The sequence below is a fragment of the Pimephales promelas genome, chromosome 15, assembly GCF_988280905.1.
Source record: "Pimephales promelas chromosome 15, fPimPro1.hap1.1, whole genome shotgun sequence".
NCBI classification, from domain to species: Eukaryota; Metazoa; Chordata; class Actinopteri; order Cypriniformes; family Leuciscidae; genus Pimephales; species Pimephales promelas.
Genome location: NC_142783.1, coordinates 7967294 through 7986471, shown reverse-complemented (window position 1 = coordinate 7986471; position 19178 = coordinate 7967294). Strand labels below are relative to the sequence as shown.

The 19178-nt window shown below is 36.3% G+C and overlaps 2 protein-coding genes across 11 annotated transcripts in view; one reads left to right on the top strand and one right to left on the bottom strand.

Moving 5' to 3' along the window:
- arel1 (apoptosis resistant E3 ubiquitin protein ligase 1) overlaps positions 1 to 984 on the bottom strand; it is a 129530-nt gene extending 128546 nt beyond the window's left edge. For 4 of the 9 annotated variants that reach the window (XM_089120076.1, XM_089120083.1, XM_089120084.1 and 1 more), the window contains exon 1: positions 829 to 929. The gene's annotated coding sequence lies outside the window, so the exon portion shown is untranslated. Of the gene's footprint in view, positions 1 to 828 lie in introns of all 9 variants that reach the window. The other 5 variants (XM_089120077.1, XM_089120080.1, XM_089120082.1 and 2 more) reach the window with 4 other exon arrangements.
- Positions 957 to 19008, top strand: fcf1 (FCF1 rRNA-processing protein). Of its 2 annotated transcripts, XM_039651022.2 has the most exons (8): positions 957 to 1086; positions 1197 to 1264; positions 3499 to 3570; positions 4839 to 4987; positions 5638 to 5710; positions 10246 to 10333; positions 17624 to 17718; positions 18736 to 19008. In XM_039651022.2, the coding sequence occupies exons 1-8, from the start codon at positions 1084 to 1086 to the stop codon at positions 18782 to 18784; spliced, it is 597 nt and encodes a 198-aa protein (XP_039506956.1). In that variant the 5' UTR covers positions 957 to 1083; the 3' UTR covers positions 18785 to 19008. The 2 variants fall into 2 exon arrangements, with proteins under 2 accessions (XP_039506956.1, XP_088976212.1); XM_089120086.1 differs by lacking the exons at positions 17624 to 17718; positions 18736 to 19008 and adding an exon at positions 13415 to 13531.
- Positions 19009 to 19178: the final 170 nt, after the last annotated feature.

The following is a 19178-nucleotide window of genomic DNA, read 5'->3' as shown; positions in this document are numbered from 1 at the left end:
ATCTTCCTAAGATTTGGCAGGGCAACCAGCTCTAGGAAGTGTCCTGGTTGTTTCAAACTTCTTTCATTCAAGAATTGTGAAGGCCACTGTGCACTGGGAACCTTAAATGTGGTAAAAAACAAAAAAACAAAAAAAAAACAAAACAAAACAAAACAATGATCGTTCTACAGATCTGTGCCTAGACACAATTCTGCCTATGAGCTCTGCAGGCAGTTCATTTGACCTCATGGCATAGTTTTTGTTCTGGTATGCCTTTTCAGTGTTTATTTTTAATAAATGTGCAAAGTTATCACATCTGAATACTGGTATCACAGGTCTGAATACTTTCTGAAAGCAGTGAAGTGTTAGGAGTAAACAGGAAAGTGATCTAGAGACTTTTGAAAAAAAGCTTGCTGCAACTCAACTAAAAGATTTAAAGGGATAATTATTATTTTGTGTTGTGTTTTAAAGATATTACAACTTTCGAGATGAGCATGTGTTTAATCAGTAATTTAAGAATACATTTACAACTTAGCATCCATTCACCGAGTGACAGCCTTCTGTTAAAAAATGACTAAAGCTCCACCGTTAAGTCATTTTAGTCTTTAAACGTTAAATATCCTGTTAGCCTTTAATATTATACAGTACTACATTGGTGCAAACTAGTTAAATACAGAGAAAACGTCCTTGAAATTGCTAGTGAGTTGCCAAATGAAATAACAATCCAACCATACATATCTTTAACTCTCACTCAGAAAATATGCGACGCAAAATAATAATCAAACAATGTCATTCATAGAGCCAACACTCAGTACTGACATACAAAGTAAACAACAAAACCATACGTACTGTATGAGTTCATATACCAATTCATATTAAGCGAACAGCTGCAGTATTGTCTTCTAGATATTTACCTTGATGGATGTCACTGAGAACCGGAAACACCGCAGTATCTAGCGCAAGAAATGACGTAGGAAATGGCGCAGCGTCAGTAAAATCAGAAAGGTGGATTGTGTCGCATGATAATGACGTCGAAATACGCGTTGTCGCAAAGTGTAACACACGAGGGTTAGAGAGTGAATATCTCGAGCTTATTCAGCCGTCATGGTAAAATTAAGGGTTTATCTAAACAATGTTCAACAGCGTTTGTTAGATAATGTACATAATCGCTTTATTACTTTTTTGGTTGAATGACAACTTTTGTTTGTGTGAATTAGGGAAAACAGAAGAAACAGAAAAAATATGCTACCATGAAAAGAATGATCAGTTTGAAGGATCAGAGGATGTGAGTATATTTGTGTTATTATTTCTATAAGCAAGTGTGTTACAAATAAGAGAATATAATGTATTAGCAAATCATTGCAAAGTACTTTCATTACAAATGATAAACAGTCGTTCAGTACAGCTCTGTTGAGAAACGCCTCAGTTAACCAGTGTTCAGTCACTGTTCACCTCAAACGGGTAAATCGCCCAAAATATTGTCTATGATTGGAATAACTGAAATATTGACAATGTTATTTCTATGTGTTTCTTCAAAATAATAAATTGTTAGTGAATTGTTACTATCTTGCGATAAACACCCTACCACCAATTTTATTAAACTGTAATTTTATGTCAGACCCGTGGTTAATTTTAGTCATCATATGAATAGTATTACCATGATTAATATTTACATACATTTACATTTAGTCATTTACCAGATGCTTTTATCCAAAGCGGCTTACATCTGAGGACTTAGTCAAACAAGTCATCGTGAAGAGGCAACAACAACACAAGAAGTGCTCAAAATACAAAGTTCAAACATTGCTCAGAGTAGTATAAACCAGGCAAGTAAGGTTTATATATATATGTGGTATAAGTGCTCATGGAAGAGATGAGTTTTCGAATGGTCTTTTAAATGCTGTCAGGGATTCTGCATTCCGGATGACGATAGGCAGATCATTCCACCAGCATGGAACCGTGAATGAGAATGTTCTAGAGAGTGATTTTGTGGCTCTTTGTGATGGTACCACGAGCCATTGCTCATTGATCGATCGTAGGCTTCTGGTAGGGATGTAATAGTAGCAGCTTCTTAAAGGGTTAGTTCACCCAAAAATGAAAATTAAGTAATTAATTACTCACCCCCATGCTGTACCAACCCCGTAAGACCTTCGTTCGTCTTCGGAACACAAATGAAGATATTTTTGATTAAATTTGAGAGCTGTAAAACTACCACATTGGCTCCTAAGGGACTGCCTCTTGACGGCCCAGAAAGTCAATTAAGAAAATGTTTAAATATCCCAAGTGACTACCGTTGCTCAACTATATGTTTATCAAGCGACGCGAATACTTTTTGTGCGAAAAAACAAACAAAAATAACGAGTTTATTCGACTATTTCTTTTCTTCCTTGTAGGCCAGAAACGAGATTTCCTTAGATTTCCACGACGCATGCGCGAGAATTGCGATCTGAAGTAGTGTAAGCTGGTGTAATCAGATCGCAATTCTCGCGCATGCGTCGTGGAAATCTAAGGAAATCTCGTTTCTGGCCTACAAGGAAGAAAAGAAATAGTCGAATAAACTCGTTATTTTTGTTTGTTTTTTCGCACAAATAGTATTCGCGTCACTTGATAAACATATAGTTGAGCCACGGTAGTCACTTGGGATATTTAAACATTTTCTTCATTGACTTTCTGGGCCGTCAAGAGGCAGTCCCTTAGGAGCCAATGTGGTAGTTATACAGCTCTCAAATTTAATCAAAAATATCTTCATTTGTGTTCCGAAGACGAACGAAGGTCTTACGGGGTTTGTACAGCATGGGGGTGAGTAATTAATGACTTAATTTTCATTTTTGGGTGAACTAACCCTTTAAAGGCTGAGTTTTATTGTTGTCCATCTTCCAGACTGCTCCCCACAGCCAAAATGCAATATTTGACCAAACTATAGCCTTCCTATGTGTTTTATTATGTCACACAATATGCAACTCCATGTCTAGATTACAATTGTTGCTCATGTTGTAGGGTGGTGGGAAAACATAAGCACCAAAGGATTCCTCTATTTTGCCTTCTAAAATTGTCCAGATGAATGTTTTCCTGTAGACAGGATGTGATGCGTTAGATTTGGAATGTCTTCCTACCTTCTAATGCTACTTGTGGAGGCTGCATTTTTTTTTCCAGCCATTGATTTAAAGGGTTGGTTCGCCCAAAAATGTATTGCTCAGCCCACTTTCAGTATATACATGATCAGAGAAGAGATTGGATTTCATGTTGACTTTAATTTTGTGTGAATTACCTGCATCTGTGCAGCTGTCATCAGTGTTGGGCAGTATGCAGCATCTCTGCAAAAATGTCAAAGCTAACTTTTTTTTATCGATAAAGTAACTGGGCAGCACTGACAAAAGTGGATATATATCTCTTTTTTGTCTGTCTATGCATGTGAGAGACAGAGAGAGCAGTAGAAAATGTGTGTGCTTAATTGCATACCTTTTCACTGTGTTGCTTTTTGAACATCAGATAAACCCTTTTCTTGTTTTTTTTTTCTAGAAAAAAACAGGACAGAGCAAAAACACAAAAGAAGAAGAAAGAAGATCCATCAGCCATTAAAGAACAGGAAGTGTAAGTTTGAGTTCTCTCAAATATTGTTTTTGTTACTTTTAGAGTTTGCCATACAGCAAATGAAATTGAAATCTGCTTATTTGAATGGCATGACATGGTAAATGGTAAATGGACTGCATTTATATAGCGCCTTCATAGACCTAATGGCCACCAAAGCGCTTTACATTTGCCTCACATTCACCCATTCATACACTCATTCATACACCGATGGCGGTGTCAGCCATGCAAGGCGCCAGCCAGCTCGTCGGGAGCAGCTGGGGTTAGGTGTCTTGCTCATGGACACCTCGACACTTGGTCAGGTGGAACCGAGGATTGAACCACCAACCTTTCAGTTCGCAGACAACCCACATGAACCACTGAGCCACTGCCGCCCGTCATAACAACATTGGCTCACAATATACACCATAATAATGTATCTACTCAAAATTTTCTTTAAATGTAGGCAAGCTGTTAGTGAAAAGTTAGGTTTAGGGACTTAGGGGAAGGTAATCAATCCAATTCCCAGAGGTATTTTAACCCAGAGGTAAGTTTAATAATACTGTCCAGTAAATGTAGCTATAAGTAGATGTATCCAAGTTATTTGTGATAAATGCACATTTTGCAAAACTTTAAATAAAAACACGTCTTCTTTTAGAACACATATTTTATGGTGAGACACTTGCATTTTGAGACACTTGCAAAGGGGATCTTTTAAAGGACAAGTTTGGTATTTTACATTTAAAGCCCTGTTTTAAGATTGTTTCTGATGAAATAGAACGGTTGAGATTGAAATTTGGACACAGCTGCTGGCCCGAGAATTTTCGGTTCCCCCCCTGACACACACACACACCTCCACAATGGTTGTATGGGTGCACTGGAGCAATCATTCATAAAACGCATTAAACTTTAGTTTAAAAAGACTTGCAACTCACCGAGTGAACAGAATGAGTTATATTCGTTTCTAGAGCTCGGTATGGAACACGAGAGTCAGGATACTTATTTGAAATGTTTGATAAAATTATTTAAAGTCAGGAAATGAAAAAACCCCATTTGAGTTTCCTATATTTGCATTATGGCGAGTTCTGGGTTTATGTTTATTTCATATGAATTTAGAGGGAGCGCATTGTGCTCTTTGAGGGGAAAAAACATACAGGGTGTGCTAGTAGCAACATATAAAATGAATAATCATTGTAATGCCTATAGAGATATTTATAGTAATATGTTTAGTGTTTGCATTAGTTATTGTATGTTAGGAGAAATAATCTTTGCCTCAACCCTTTTTTTTTCAGTGCAAAGTATCCATCTTGTCTGTTCTTTCAATACAACACCCAGCTTGGACCTCCATATTACATCCTTGTTGATACCAACTTTATCAACTTTTCTATTAAGGCCAAATTAGATGTTGTCCAGTCAATGATGGACTGTCTTTATGCTAAATGTAAGTCCCCACATTCTTTTCTCAGATTTATTTACAACAATGCTAATGTGAAGTGAAGGAATGTATTTTGTGTGTTGATGATTGTAGGGAATGCTATGCAGCAACATTGAACAAAAATGACAGTGTTCAACACAGTTTACAGCATACACACTGAACACATGCCACACATAAAAAGGAAAACAGTTTACAACATTATATATACACACATTACACATATACAGATAAAGTTCTACGCACACATTGGCAATAGAATTTAACAACTTTTTTCAAAGGTACATTCATCTGTAACATAATTTGAATGAATAATTAAACTTGAATGAATAACATGAATAGTTCTGAAGTGGGTCTTAGTTTAATTTTAACTACAGATGGCGATAGTCAGGTGAAAAATATAACATGATGGAAAAATTACAACCCAGTCAGTCAAAGGGATTGATTATGATCCTTTGAATGGGTAACAGTTGCAAGAAAATGTTTGTGAACCCTTTGAAATCACATTTTCTGCATTAATTACTGATTAAATATGATGTCAATCATAATTACAGACCAACACAATCAGACTAAACCAATAACACATACATTTGTACTTTTCAAGCTAATATGTTTTTATGCATTTTTTTTGTAATGTGTTGTAACTTTTGTTGTTACAGGTGTTCCTTGCATAACAGACTGTGTGATGGCTGAGCTTGAGAAATTAGGAATGAAGTTTCGAGTGGCTTTGCGGTAATGCACACTTGTAAATTATAAGGCTGGGTATTGACTCAAATTTCACAATTCGATTCGATTTCGATTCACAAGCTTGCGATTCGATTCAATATTGATTATTTTGGATATCAGTTACAATAAATGGCAAATTTTCTCAAGGAAATCAAATCTCTTAACTAATGCTGTAAACTATGGGAGTCTAGTTGTAGCCTACTAGGCTTCATTTGCCTAATATGAAGGTAATAATTAACTGTTTTGTAGCTATACAAACACTTAAATTACACTATTATTTATTTTTATAATAAGAAGATTATATGAAATATAAACATTTAAATGGTGGCTGTCATAAAAACTTGCCATATAATGCATATGGTGTATTTTTTTTAGCAAAATGCTCCTCTCTAGAGTTATTTTTTTCTAGCTGACTAACGAGTTTATGTGGGTTTTCTGAGGTAAATATGTCGATACATGACATTGATTACAAGCTGTTTAACTGACGTCTTTCTACGGTTGAAACGCTGATTGAGTGAATCAATGTGACATGGTACGGATTTCGATAAGTTGTACTCTATCTATTAAAGGAGAACTCTGGCGAACAATGAACCTTTGGTCTAATAAAACATCGGTACGTAGTCAACCGTTCTCTGAGATTTGTTTTCATGATAATCGATTGTAAAGAGTTTTATCTCTAAAAACTGTTTAGCGTATAATGCTAGTACTGGGGGCATTGACTAAGTAAAAGAAATCGCTAGTTTATACCACTAATAAGGCTCAAAATAGCCCCACACTCACACAGTAATATAATGAGGCTCCATACATGCAAAACGAAGCATTGAGAACTTTGTAAGTGTACAGACCGTTTAATAAGAAGATACTTTATGAAGACAGTTCACTTCGCGTATACAGACAGCAGCCATCTTAAAAAATAGTCTCGATAAGTCGATCCCCGAACGACGTGCTGAGTGATCTGAGCTGTATGAAGTTCAGCGAACTTCTGAACTGTATGAACCGCTTTCGGGGATCGACTTATCGAGACTATTTTTGATCCCCGAACGACGTGCTGAGTGATCTGAGCTGTATGAAGTTCAGCGAACTTCTGAACTGTATGAACCGCTTTCGGGGATCGACTTATCGAGACTATTTTTTAAGATGGCTGCTGTCTGTATACACGAAGTGAACTGTCTTCATAAAGTATCTTCTTATTAAACGGTCTGTACACTTACAAAGTTCCCAATGCTTCGTTTTGCATGTATGGAGCCTCAGTATGTTTCTGTGTTAGTGTGGGGCTATTTTGAGCCTTGTTAGTGGTATAAACTAGCGATTTCTTTTACTTAGTCAATGCCCCCAGTACTAGCATTATACGCTAAACAGTTTTTAGAGATAAATCTCTTTACATTCGATTATCAAGAAAACAAATCTCAGAGAACGATTGACTAGGCACCGATGTTTTATTAGACCAAAGGTTCATTGTTCGCCGGAGTTCTCCTTTAACACACTTTCAGATGCTCGTTCATGTTTATTATTTCGCTCTGTGACTGGCCAGAAGAGAGATCATCGCTGCTGCTTCTCTTGAGCTGTGCCAGAGCGATCTCACGCCACAGCTCCAAAACGTTATTTATGTTTTTGAATTTCGAAAGAAAATGGATGTAATTTGAAAATTGAGACTTTGTTTCATATCAATAGTAACAAAGGACAAAGATTATTGCGATTTTTATTTATTTATTTATTTTTTTTTGGGATGTGCGCAGCCGCGATACAATGTTCCATTCATTCAAATGAAACAGGATGACTAATCGATTCGGTTCGTAAAAATGAGAATCGATTAATATCGAGAAATCAATATTTATTACCCAGCCCTAGTAAATTACATGCTTGTAAAAAATAGTGTCTTGAACATCAGGGCTCAAACCAATTGAAAGTAATACATTTTTGATTACAAAAGTTAACTATTTGAAAATAAGTTTCATCTTAATATATGCACACATTCACTCTTAATCATTTGCCTAATATGTCAAATTTGAACTGCTCAACCCTTAAAGACCAATACAGCCTGCCACGGCTAAAATGAACTATTCTCAAATGTTTAATAACTTTTGATCTGCTAATCCAATCTGAATGCTTTAAAAAGTCTCATAAAAAGAACGTGTTTTTCACATTTGGACTTTCAGTGGCCCCGTAGTGAATTTGATTTCGTCATCAGGTTTGATCAGCATTGATTCGTCAAAAAAAAACATGCGGTTTGTTCCTCTGAGCCAAACAGGAATGATTTTTGATGCTTATTCCAACCCCCATGCCCAGATTGGTTGAAACTATCACCTACTCAACCAATAAACATATGTTTTGGTTTTTTGCACAACCAATTATCATCTTTCTTTGGAAAATTGAACTGACGCAAAATGCAAGTAGTTGCGTGCGTGAATGCATATTTGCCTGCATGAAAACAAACACAAAATAACAGATTTGCATGACAGCACTTTCTGACAAAGCATAACACAATTCAAAAATGGATATAAAACAGCAGAACACATCAGTATAAAGTATGTGTTTTCAAACGAGACGCTAAACTATGCCCCAGGGAACAGAAACCTACAATTCTCGGGACAACATCATTTGTTCAAATTTCAATCTTAACCGTTCTATTTCATCTGAAACAATCTTTAAGTGGCTTTAAGTGTAAAATACCAAACTAACCCTTTAATCTTTTTAAAATAATTTAGCAAGGGTTCTTGCAAACAAAATTTTTGTACCAAAATATTGATGCTTAAGAAATAAACTTTGGGAGAGAAATGGCTCTAATAATCTCTATCCCCACTCTCTCTTCCTCTCTCTTCCTCTCTAAATTCCCATAAAATCTAACTAAGCATCCCAGAAAAAGCAAAGTTATAGATGTATAAAGATATGGAAGTTTTTAGTTATTTGTATTTTTTGTTGCTGTGCACTTTACCTGTGGTCCTTGGTTGTCCGTTAAGTGTATTAGAAAAACCAATCAGTCCCTCCAGGATTTCACGATTTATTTATTTTTTTGTGATCAAAATGACTGATTTTGTGGTGGTAATTTCCAAAAATTTGTGAAAAATTTGCGATTTATATATAACATTTACCATAATAGTAATGGCTGACTTACTCAAAACATTATTTTGGCTAAAGCCTTTTGTGTTTCAGTTTTTAGTTTAACATAGAAGATCTGAGTCTGTAAATGTAGCTTTAGACTGTCTTTTTTCTTTATATATTATTCTACAGGAAAGTTTTATTTGTCAAGCCCTAAGATGTTCCCAATAACCAAGCACAAGCTGCTAAGTTAATATGCTGGACATGTTGCTTGCAAATAAATACACGGGTATCGATTCATGATACATTGTCTTCTCTTAAATGTAATACTTAATGTACCGTGTTTTTAAATATAGTTTAATAAATAATGCTACATGACAAATAGAAGGCTTCAAATAGACCCTGTAATCTGTGATTATTATCGGTATCGGGTGAGACAGCTTCCAGTAATTGGGGATCGGTGATCCAAGCACCCCTAATAAAAATTCCTGATCAGAGCACCCTAATAATGTTGTTATACTGTAAATGGCTATAACTTGCTTAGGGATTGTTACATGTAGACAATGTCATCTGGAAATCTAGTATATGTAACTTTTTTAAATATATATAACTATATATATTTATAAAAACAAACTTTCTAAAGAAAAAAAAATCCAAACTAGCCAGAAAACATGTTATATAAACTTTCTTTTAGTTTATGATGTAATACACAGACAGGTAGCTTATATTGGCTCTAGCACTACCCAAAATCAAACCGGAGTTTCCAGGGGGGTTTTATCCATAGTTTGTGGTCTTGTATAGTGGTCTTGTATATTGGTTTGTGGTCTTTAAGTCGAAGTATGACTTAAACAACATGATCAGAGCTGTTTTCTATGTTGTCGTTTACCATTTACATGCGAATGTTGTACACACCCCAAGTTAACAAACTTTTGAGACTATCAAGTTTATAAATGATAAATTAAATAAAGAAATGCTCACTTATATGTAACTTTGGAGCCTCTGCTGTGACGCTGTACAAACACTTCCAGTGTGAATACTCTGGTGCGTCTGCAGTGACAATGTAGTTCACGCAGATGTTCAAGCTTGCGATGTGAAACGGCCGACTTATCTAATATATAAAAAAAGTGTGTGACCAAATTGTTCTCTGATTGTTGGAACTAGCTTTGATTTTCCCTTAGGTTTTGACTTGCCATAATGTTGTAATTTTGTCATTTTTCTGTTTAGAAGTCATGTGTGAACAGGGCCTGTTTTTTAATGTTTGCAGATTGGCTCCAGCAATTTGGTGGGATAAGATAGAAGTAACATTACCTGAATAGTTCATAAGATTAACCGCATTGTGGACAGCAGTGTCATTTGTCGAAAATTACAATTTGATATCATCACAGTTTCAACAGCATTTCTGTGCTGATGTGTGAATGGTAGCAAAATAGTTAAATAGTTTTCATTTGTGAAAATGATTACTCTTTCTTCCTTGCTTTTTATGGCTTTTTGAACTTTTTGTGCAGGATTGCCAAAGATCCTCGCTTTGAACGTTTGCCTTGCTCACACAAAGGAACGTATGCTGATGACTGCTTGGTACAAAGAGTAACACAGGTATGAGAACTTTGTTAGCTGTGGGGTTAGAATTGTTTTGTATTCTCTAATAGATGAAATAAGATTTACAAATAGGAAGACAAATGCATGTGTACAGTAGGTGGACAACCAGAATGCCACTTACCGCCACGGTAAATCCACCGCGGCAAAAATAAACCAGCCGTATTTCAAAGTCGGTCGCGAAATGACCACCAGGTGGCGCAAAGGGACATTTAGTGAAAGCAAAACTTAATTATATAAGAGTAGCCTACATTTAAAATAGAATATAGCTTTAAATATAATATAAACTTTTATAACAGAACATTTTATTAATCAAAATTTAAAATAGGCCTATCTCGCAGTCAGTGAAAATAAATTGGGTGCTTTCAATGATGCTATTGTGGAATGAGAAGACTGAAGAGCGCTTCTCTCTCGCGTGTGCACACTGACTGCTGAACAACCGAACTTCTGGGCCTTTTTTCAGTGAGAAAAGTTGTGGTCGAGTGGTAGAACTTAGATTAAATCATTTTGATCACACATGATATAAAAATTACCATTTATTTCCATTTTACACTATGGAACAAATCTCTTCCAACAGATTGACTGAATTTACATCTTCAAAAGCAGTTAAGTTAAAAAATAAATAAATACATTTTAATGGGGTTTCATGTAGATTTTTTTTTTTTTTTTTAAACATAACCAAGCTAAGCAACTTGCGATTTGCCGGTGGGGTATTTCCCCTCCAGTAATTAATGCTATAGCCTAAATAGACAATATCAAATAGGCTATGTATAGGCTACGCATTTTACTATCGTGTCAATTTGATTATGCGCGAGGTAGAGAGAGCAAGACAGCGCTCGTGTTTTTTGAAGACGTGAGAGTGCGCGAGCGTGTCCGGTGAGCTCTCTCTGCTCCTTATGTGTCCTATCAAGTGCAGCAGTTTCTATTCTACATCACTCACCGATCAAAATAGTCTTTGGCGGGACAAAAATTTGCTTTGGCAGACACCAAAAAGCGGACGATCTGATGGTTTTAGAAGATTAACAACCCGAAACTAAAAAACAGACCTGGCCTCTATTTGAGACCGGCTTTTATTTACCCAAACCTGCAGCCACACCAGGCGTGTAAAAGAGACAGACTATTTGGGACTCGCTATTATTTGAAGTTTTTCTTTAAATCTCCTAAATCTCTGACCCATCGTCTTTTTCCTCGTCTTAATTTTCTGCCGTTCTAAATGCGTCATCTGGTATCATTGACCCGATTGGCTATGAGCTACGTACAGATGCATTTGATAGACATTCGTAGCACCCAATAATACGGCTCCGGGCATTCATAAACCACCCCTCAAACACGAGAAAATTAACATGTGGTTTCTAGACAATGTTTCATTCTCAATGAGACGTGGTCTGATATCAGCAATTACCTTCAGCTTTCCGCCAAAGTCAACTCCATGGTCAGATTTAGATAAGAGACCAGACCATGGACGAAACAATGGAGACACAGCCGGCCCATCCAGGGAATATGCCGACCCACCTATATTCTGAATAGTGACTGAAAAGTGACCCCGAACTCATCTCCAGTGGAACCTCAAACTCTCCCTCCAACGCCAACATCTGCAAAGTTCCGGGTCTTTTAACAAATGATGGTGTGGAAAGGTGGAAGTGAATGTATGGACCCAAAAGACGGGGGGTGGCATGTTTTGGATGGGGGAGTTTTGCCAATAATGACCGATCAGCCTGCGGCACCGCCAGAAATTCTAGATGTAGTCCACTGTAGTTGCAAGAAAGACTGTGGCACAAAGAGAAGAACATGCAAAAAACATGGACTCCCTTGCACTGCCATTTGCAGAGAATGTCGTGGTACTAGCTGCATGCACAAACTCACAGTTGCCTTATCTATCAGATGAATATGAGGGGAAGAACTAAGCAAAGAACAAACCAGGAACTGATTTGGGTATGCCAGAACCAAGAGCCACAGAGAAAGGGTCGAGGATAAAATAAAATAATAGAAAACATAAAATAAAAAACACCCAACCCTCCCCTGAGGGTTGTGTACCTCTGTGACCCTGAAGACTATACCGGCGGGGGTTATACCCCTGGCAGGTACTACCAAACCAGGCAGTTTTCAGGTTAGAGGCCAGTCTAAAAGCAGCATTGCCATCACCCATTGGCAGTAGGATGATTGGATGGAGATTGGGCCGATTTGTCATACATATGAGGGGTGTTTCTGCCTATGCAAATTATGACATATTCAATAAGTGTAGAGCTCATGTGCATATTCAAATTAATTTCAAAAGAAACTTGTAATACAAAAAAAGTTACTTTTCCTGTATACTTTTACTTTGTAAAGTTTTATTGTGGTAGGAATAAAGGGAAAAAAATAAGCCTATTTGGGTGTATTTTGGGCATATTCGATTAGTGTATAGCTCATTTGCATAATAAAATTCATTTTCAAAGAAACTTGTAATACAAAATTTGTTACTTTTCATGGATACTTTCATTGTATAAAGTTTTATTTTGATAGGAGTAAAGGAAAAAAATAGCCCCATTGGGGTGTATTGTTGTCTGGCCTTACTGGCACACATCTCGGATTGATGCGAATTAAACATATTTCCTCAATTAGGATTTCTTAGGACTTTTAGTATGTTGTTCTGGACACCTCATAGAAATGATCTATGCTGAAAAAAATTCTTTTACAATTAGTCTGTCATAAAACGCTACTTTGCCTGGACTATAATGTTATCTTGTCCACACGCTTTCTTTAGTTTAAGATTTTTAATATGTTCTAATATTTCAGATATTTTTATTAATTTATCTAATGGATTTTGTTCATTTTTAATAGTTTTTTCTAAGTCTTCTAGTGTGTTCTGTATGTTACGCTGAGGTTGGTTAAGGTCAGCCGGTGTAATTTTTTTTATATAAATTTTCAAAATAAGAAAATGATCTCTCTCTCTCTCTCTCTCTCTCTCTCTCTCTCTCTCTCTCTCTCTCTCTCTCTCTCTCTCTCTCTCTCTCTCTCTCTCTCTCTCTCTCTCTCTCTCTCTCTCTCTCTCTCTCCCCCTCCCCCTCCCCCTCCCCCTCCCCCTCCCCACCACCACCAAAGAGACTGGATGACAACTCCAACCTTGGCTTGAACTAGAGCTTAGATTCTCTGCCTGAGCCCGATCTTGACCCGGGAGTCCCACGAATCATTTGATTGTCCCGCAACGTGCACACACAGAGTTAGTGCATTACCAATAAGACTGTATTGCGCTGGGAGTGCACATCTCTACTAGATCAAGGGCACATATTTCAAAGTTAAGGATTCATTATTTTGCAGGGTTGGGTACCGAAACTCGGTTCCAATAGGGAACCGGTTCTGACGTAAACGGTAGTAACCAGACCGAATAAGAATGAAAACTTCGGTGCCTGATTTCGATTCCTGATTCCTTAAACACACGTGAAATGTACACGTGAAATGTTTGGCTGCATTTCACATGTAAAATTATGCGTCAGAATAACGATTGTCTATGGATATAGAATCACCATTCCCACCGCGTTGACGCTCACGTCGTCATATTATATTAGCGCGCGCATCATCTGCTCATCAGACATCTCTGCCGAAAAAGGAAGCTTGTCGGCGGCGCGAGATATTTGGCAGCGAATGCAGCGTTTCGTTCTCTATTCAGAGAGACTGGCTAAGAGCTTAACTAGTAAATGACAAAATAATGTACATGACTAGTTAAAGCAGACAAAACATGGGAACCAGCCATGTCGATATTATATTACCCTGGTAGTAATTTCTATTAATCTCCAGTATAATTACATTGTTTGATATAATATTGTTTTATTTGATACTATGTAAATATGAACTTTTATTTTATATTGGTTTATTTATTATTACCATATGTTACTTGTATTTATATTGTAAGTTAATATTGCGTCCAGTTTGGCCCTGTAAATAAAGGGGTATTATTTTTTTGACAAAGTGTGTGCGGTTTCGTTTTCTTAAGTACCGTTTCAAGAACCGTTTAGGCACCGGAACCGTTTAAAAAATACAGAGTAGGTACTGGTATCGGATAAAACCCAACCGATACCCAACCCTTTCTGTGAGGCAATAATGGCCTATAGATTCGGTTCATTTATGAGAAAAGCCCCAGTTCACTTGCAATGAAATTGCATCGACACCTCAGTCTCCTGATTATATTGTCTGCTATATTTGCTTCTTATCTATTAAATCCAGGAAATTGGTTGATTAAACATTGATTAAAATTAAGATACCATTTATCCAAAACAAAGTTCACTTTAAAGAAAGGCTTTCTACAATGTAAAACTTAATTAAGTGGTCAAAATCATGTCTGACCCACTTCAAATGTATCCCGATATAATTTGTGAGATATTATTCAGATTGTATTCGTCTGAAACAAGAACGTGATATACACCAAGGATGACTTGAGTGTGAGTAAAACATGGGCTAATTTTCATTTTTGGTTGAACTATCCCTTTAAATCTCTTAATTGGAAAAGTAAATAAATAAATAAAAAGTTTAGACGTGCACAAGTCACTGTGTTACTGACATATGTGCTAGAAAACACTAAAAACATAATATGGCTTGATCTTAATCTGGAGGATCACTTAATGTTATCGTTATACATCATCATCGACCAGTCCTAAAATGTGGTAAAGCACTAAGGCATCATAGACATAATAACAATATGCATTTCTGTAATGCTGCTTTGAAACAATGTGTATAGTGTAATAAATTTGACTTGACTTGAAATATGACCAGGAAATAATATATAATCGCCCACATGCTCTCAAGAACAAAAAGGTTTTGTTTTTAAAGCATTTAACTAAACTTCAAACAAACACTTGTAGTGTGTGCGGTTTCGTTTTCTTAAGTACCGTTTCAAGAACCGTTTAGGCACCGGAAACGTTTAAAAAATACAGAGTAAGTACTGGTATCGGATAAAACCCAACCGATACCCAACCCTATTATTTTGATATAGCTTGCATTGGATAACAATTGATTAGTTTATTTTTGACAAAACATACTATATATTTAACATATGAGCAATAACTGTCTAACAAAAGCTTATTTGATGTCTATTTTATAGTAAATATAGTAAAAAAAAACTTTAAAATCCATTTCATCTGTAACAGTAGGCTATGCATCTGTGCGTTCGTTCATTCACACACCCAGACAGCCAATTCATATTTAAAGTCTTTTTGCTTTTACAGATACTATTCTATATCGCGGTTAGAACAAATCTCGGTAACACTTTACAATAAGGTTCATGAGTTAACATTAGTAAATGGATTAACTAACATGAACTAACGATGAGCAATGCATTAGTTACAGCGTTTATTAATCTTTGTTAATGTTAGTTAATACAAATACAGCTGTTCATTGTGCGTTCATGTTAGTTCACAGTCCATTAACTAATGTTAACTAATACAACCGTTGATTTTAATTAAAACGTATTAATAAATGTTGGAATTAATATTAACTAAGATTAATAAATGCTGAAGAAGTATTGTTCACATATTGTACATGTTAACTAATGTAGTTAACTAATGTTAACTAATGAACCTTATTGTAAAGTGGGCTATAGCAATATAGTTTGCATGTGTTCATGTAAAATAATGTTTACTAACGTAGGAGCGAGAGTCAATGAACAGCTCAGCGCGCACGCGTCTGTGAATTCATCCATTCATTCACAGACAGACGCTTTTCATATTTAAACAGTCTTTGTGCAGTTTACAGACACTATTAAATAAAGCGATTTGAACAAAGCACTTAATAAAAATGACTTACTACATCAGCTGAATCTGTGCTCCTCAAAATGAAACGGCACTTCTGAGTTAACTTTTCCAGGATTATTAGATAGTATTATTCCTCACTGCGCAGCAAGAAGAGGTAAGATTTGGATTAAACTGTATGTTTTATCCAGCTGATGTGGCCGTTTTCATGGCTTGCCTCAACATTAGCGTTTGAATAGCGTGGGCTCTCAGTGGGCGTGGTCACGTTACGCTATAATTAGGTGAAAGGAAAAATACTGACATCTCTCTCTTTTCATTCAGATTACATTGACTGAGAATAGTTGTTTTTTATATAAATTACTTCATTTAAAAGAAGAGTTTCAGCTTCTTCATGAAGAGAATTTTTTTGTTTCTGTGACAAGTATTTACTTAGTTACAGTTCATTTTTCTGACACGTTTCAGAATGAACTTCAATGACACTGAAAAGGCAAAACGCGCATCATGTTTATTTTTCTTTATTTGACAAAAAGCAGAACACTTTGTATTTAATTGACCTTATGCACAGCTGCACTACTTCCTGAACTTAAGCCAGCTCCTTGTTTCCTATCTGCCATTATTGGCCGAACTTGATTAATTCAGGTGTGTCTGATTATTGTTGCCGTGACTACTGAGGTCAGGCACACCTGGATTAATCAATTTGTCCAATAATGACAGACAGGAAACAAGGAGCTGGCTTAAGTTCAGGAAGTAGTGCAGCTGTGCATAAAGCCAACTGACTTAACGCTGACCAAGTTTCGTGGCATCTCGATCAGTTCTCTAGGAGGATCACTTTAAATTCCTTTGCATGCGTTTTCCAAACAATCCTAAATAGCCGACTTCCTGTTGGCCTGGTGTTAAACTTAGAGCACGAAAGTTGTTCGCTCCGATGAGATCTATAAGTGTACCGAGTTTCATATTACGTGCAAGCGTGTTTGATTTATGGACCAAGTTTTCGGACCCTGTTCCAGGGGGCGCTGTCGAGCCCCCCTGGGTACCAGCTTCAGCCCGGCTCTAATGGCCGTGGGTTCTGACCTGTGTGCAAAGTTTTAAGAGTTTTCGAGCATGTTAAGGGCCCCAAAAGTGCCAAAAAGGTAGTAAAATAATCAGTTTCCTAAGGAAAGCAATAGGGCCTTCACCTTTTCAAGGCTTGGACCCTAATTACAACCCAGTAAATTTGTTTTGGTAAGCCTTTCTCTGCAAGCATGTCAAAAAACAAGCCGATCAGTTTTCGCTCCCCTTCTGATGTAGGATTATTATTATAATATTGCCGCCCCTTAATCTGCACATCCTTACCCACAGCGCTGTATTTATAAGATTATGTTCCCATGTAAAAATCGTATGCATTTTTTAATTGCATTATAAGGGTTAGATAGCTTAGTATGTTTGGAGGAGAAAAAAAACAATTAAATAAGTTATTTTAATGTCAAATTAATCATTTGGGACTATGAAACAATTCTAACCTCAGAGCCGATACATATTTTATATTTTGCTTTACATTCTGATCAAAGGATTCCCTTTTTTCCTCCGCTAGCACAAGTGTTACATTGTGGCGACTGTTGACAGGGACCTAAAAAGGAGGATTCGGAAGATTCCAGGAGTCCCAATCATGTACATCTCCAATCACAGGTACACCAACTCATGCTCTGCTTATTTTTATAAATAACTGGTTTAATTACCAATGTATGAATTGACCCTTAGCCAAGCTTAGCATAAATGTTATTAATGAGGGGTCCTGGATGGTAGGGAGTTCACTTACTTGTTGGTGAGTGAAAGAGAGAGAGAGAGGTTTCATGTGCAAGCTCCAGAAATTTAATAAAGCCTTTATCAAGAGGGTGTAGCTACTATTTGGTTGGCTTCTATTTTTACTAAACAAGAAGGTAAAAAAGAGTAACCAAAATTTGAGGTGGCAGTTATTTTGTCTGCTTTTCTTCACAAACAAAAGATTTTCAAAACAAAGCCAAAGCGGGATCAACAGTGCAGCATTTTTTTTTTTTTAACAATTTAGTTGAATTATTCCATGATTAATTTATAATATTCAAAAAGATCACTTGTTGCTACCTACTGGCTTAAAGATGTAATAACTGCCTCCTGCAAAATATCCATGGAAGAATGTAGCATATTTTTTATGAATTAAACATTGTAAATAGATTAATATGTTTAAAAAGTGTATATTCATAAACATGTCAAACAATAATACCAACAAAGCAAATCCCAAATATAAAAAGTATTAAAGTGCTGGCGAATGCAATAATGTCAGGTACGCTAGATGTTATATACCAGTTTCTGAGAATGAGATTGTGTAAGCTGTCGTATAGATGCAGAAAATATTCATCAAATTAATTACTTTATTTGTTGATTGCTTGCAGTTCACACAATAGCAGTACATTGTTCATAATATATTGATTATCCCCAATTCTTTTTATTGTTATTTTTTTACATTTTTCATTGGGTGGTTGGGGTGTTAAAAAGTATTATTTGTGCTAATACCTGCTGCTGATACCCTGTTCAGGTTTTTTGTCAGCTTGGACATGTCCGTGTGTGTTTGTAAATGCATATAAATTGTGTATATGTATTAATTTGTAACCGTATAGTTTCTTTTAACCTATGTATATTAATGGAACTGTTCTAACATTTATTTTGCAGGTATAACATTGAGAGAATGCCCGATGATTATGGCGCACCACGGTTGTAGTACACAGAAGAGTTTTTTTTTTTTTTTTTAATCTTGCTTTGTTTTTTTGTTTTTGTTTTTTGGGCGGGGTGCTATATCCCTACCTTGTATTCAGTACTCCACTATAGTCTTTGGCAGCCCATATGCGTAGTGCACAGAATATTGGTGGAAACTAAAATGTGTGGGAAAAGTGGAAAAAGTAGCAAGAAAGTGATCTGCAACAAATAAAAGTGATTAACCCACAATTTCAGTGATCTAAGATCTCCCTTCTTGTTAATTTGCACAAAATTTTATCCAAATTTTTTACAGTAACACTTTATTTGGATGGTCCCCTTTGAGCATTCTGTTTACTATGAGAGCTAGTTGACAGTTGCAAAGTTACTTAGAGTATTAACAGACTGCCTGCTTAATATCT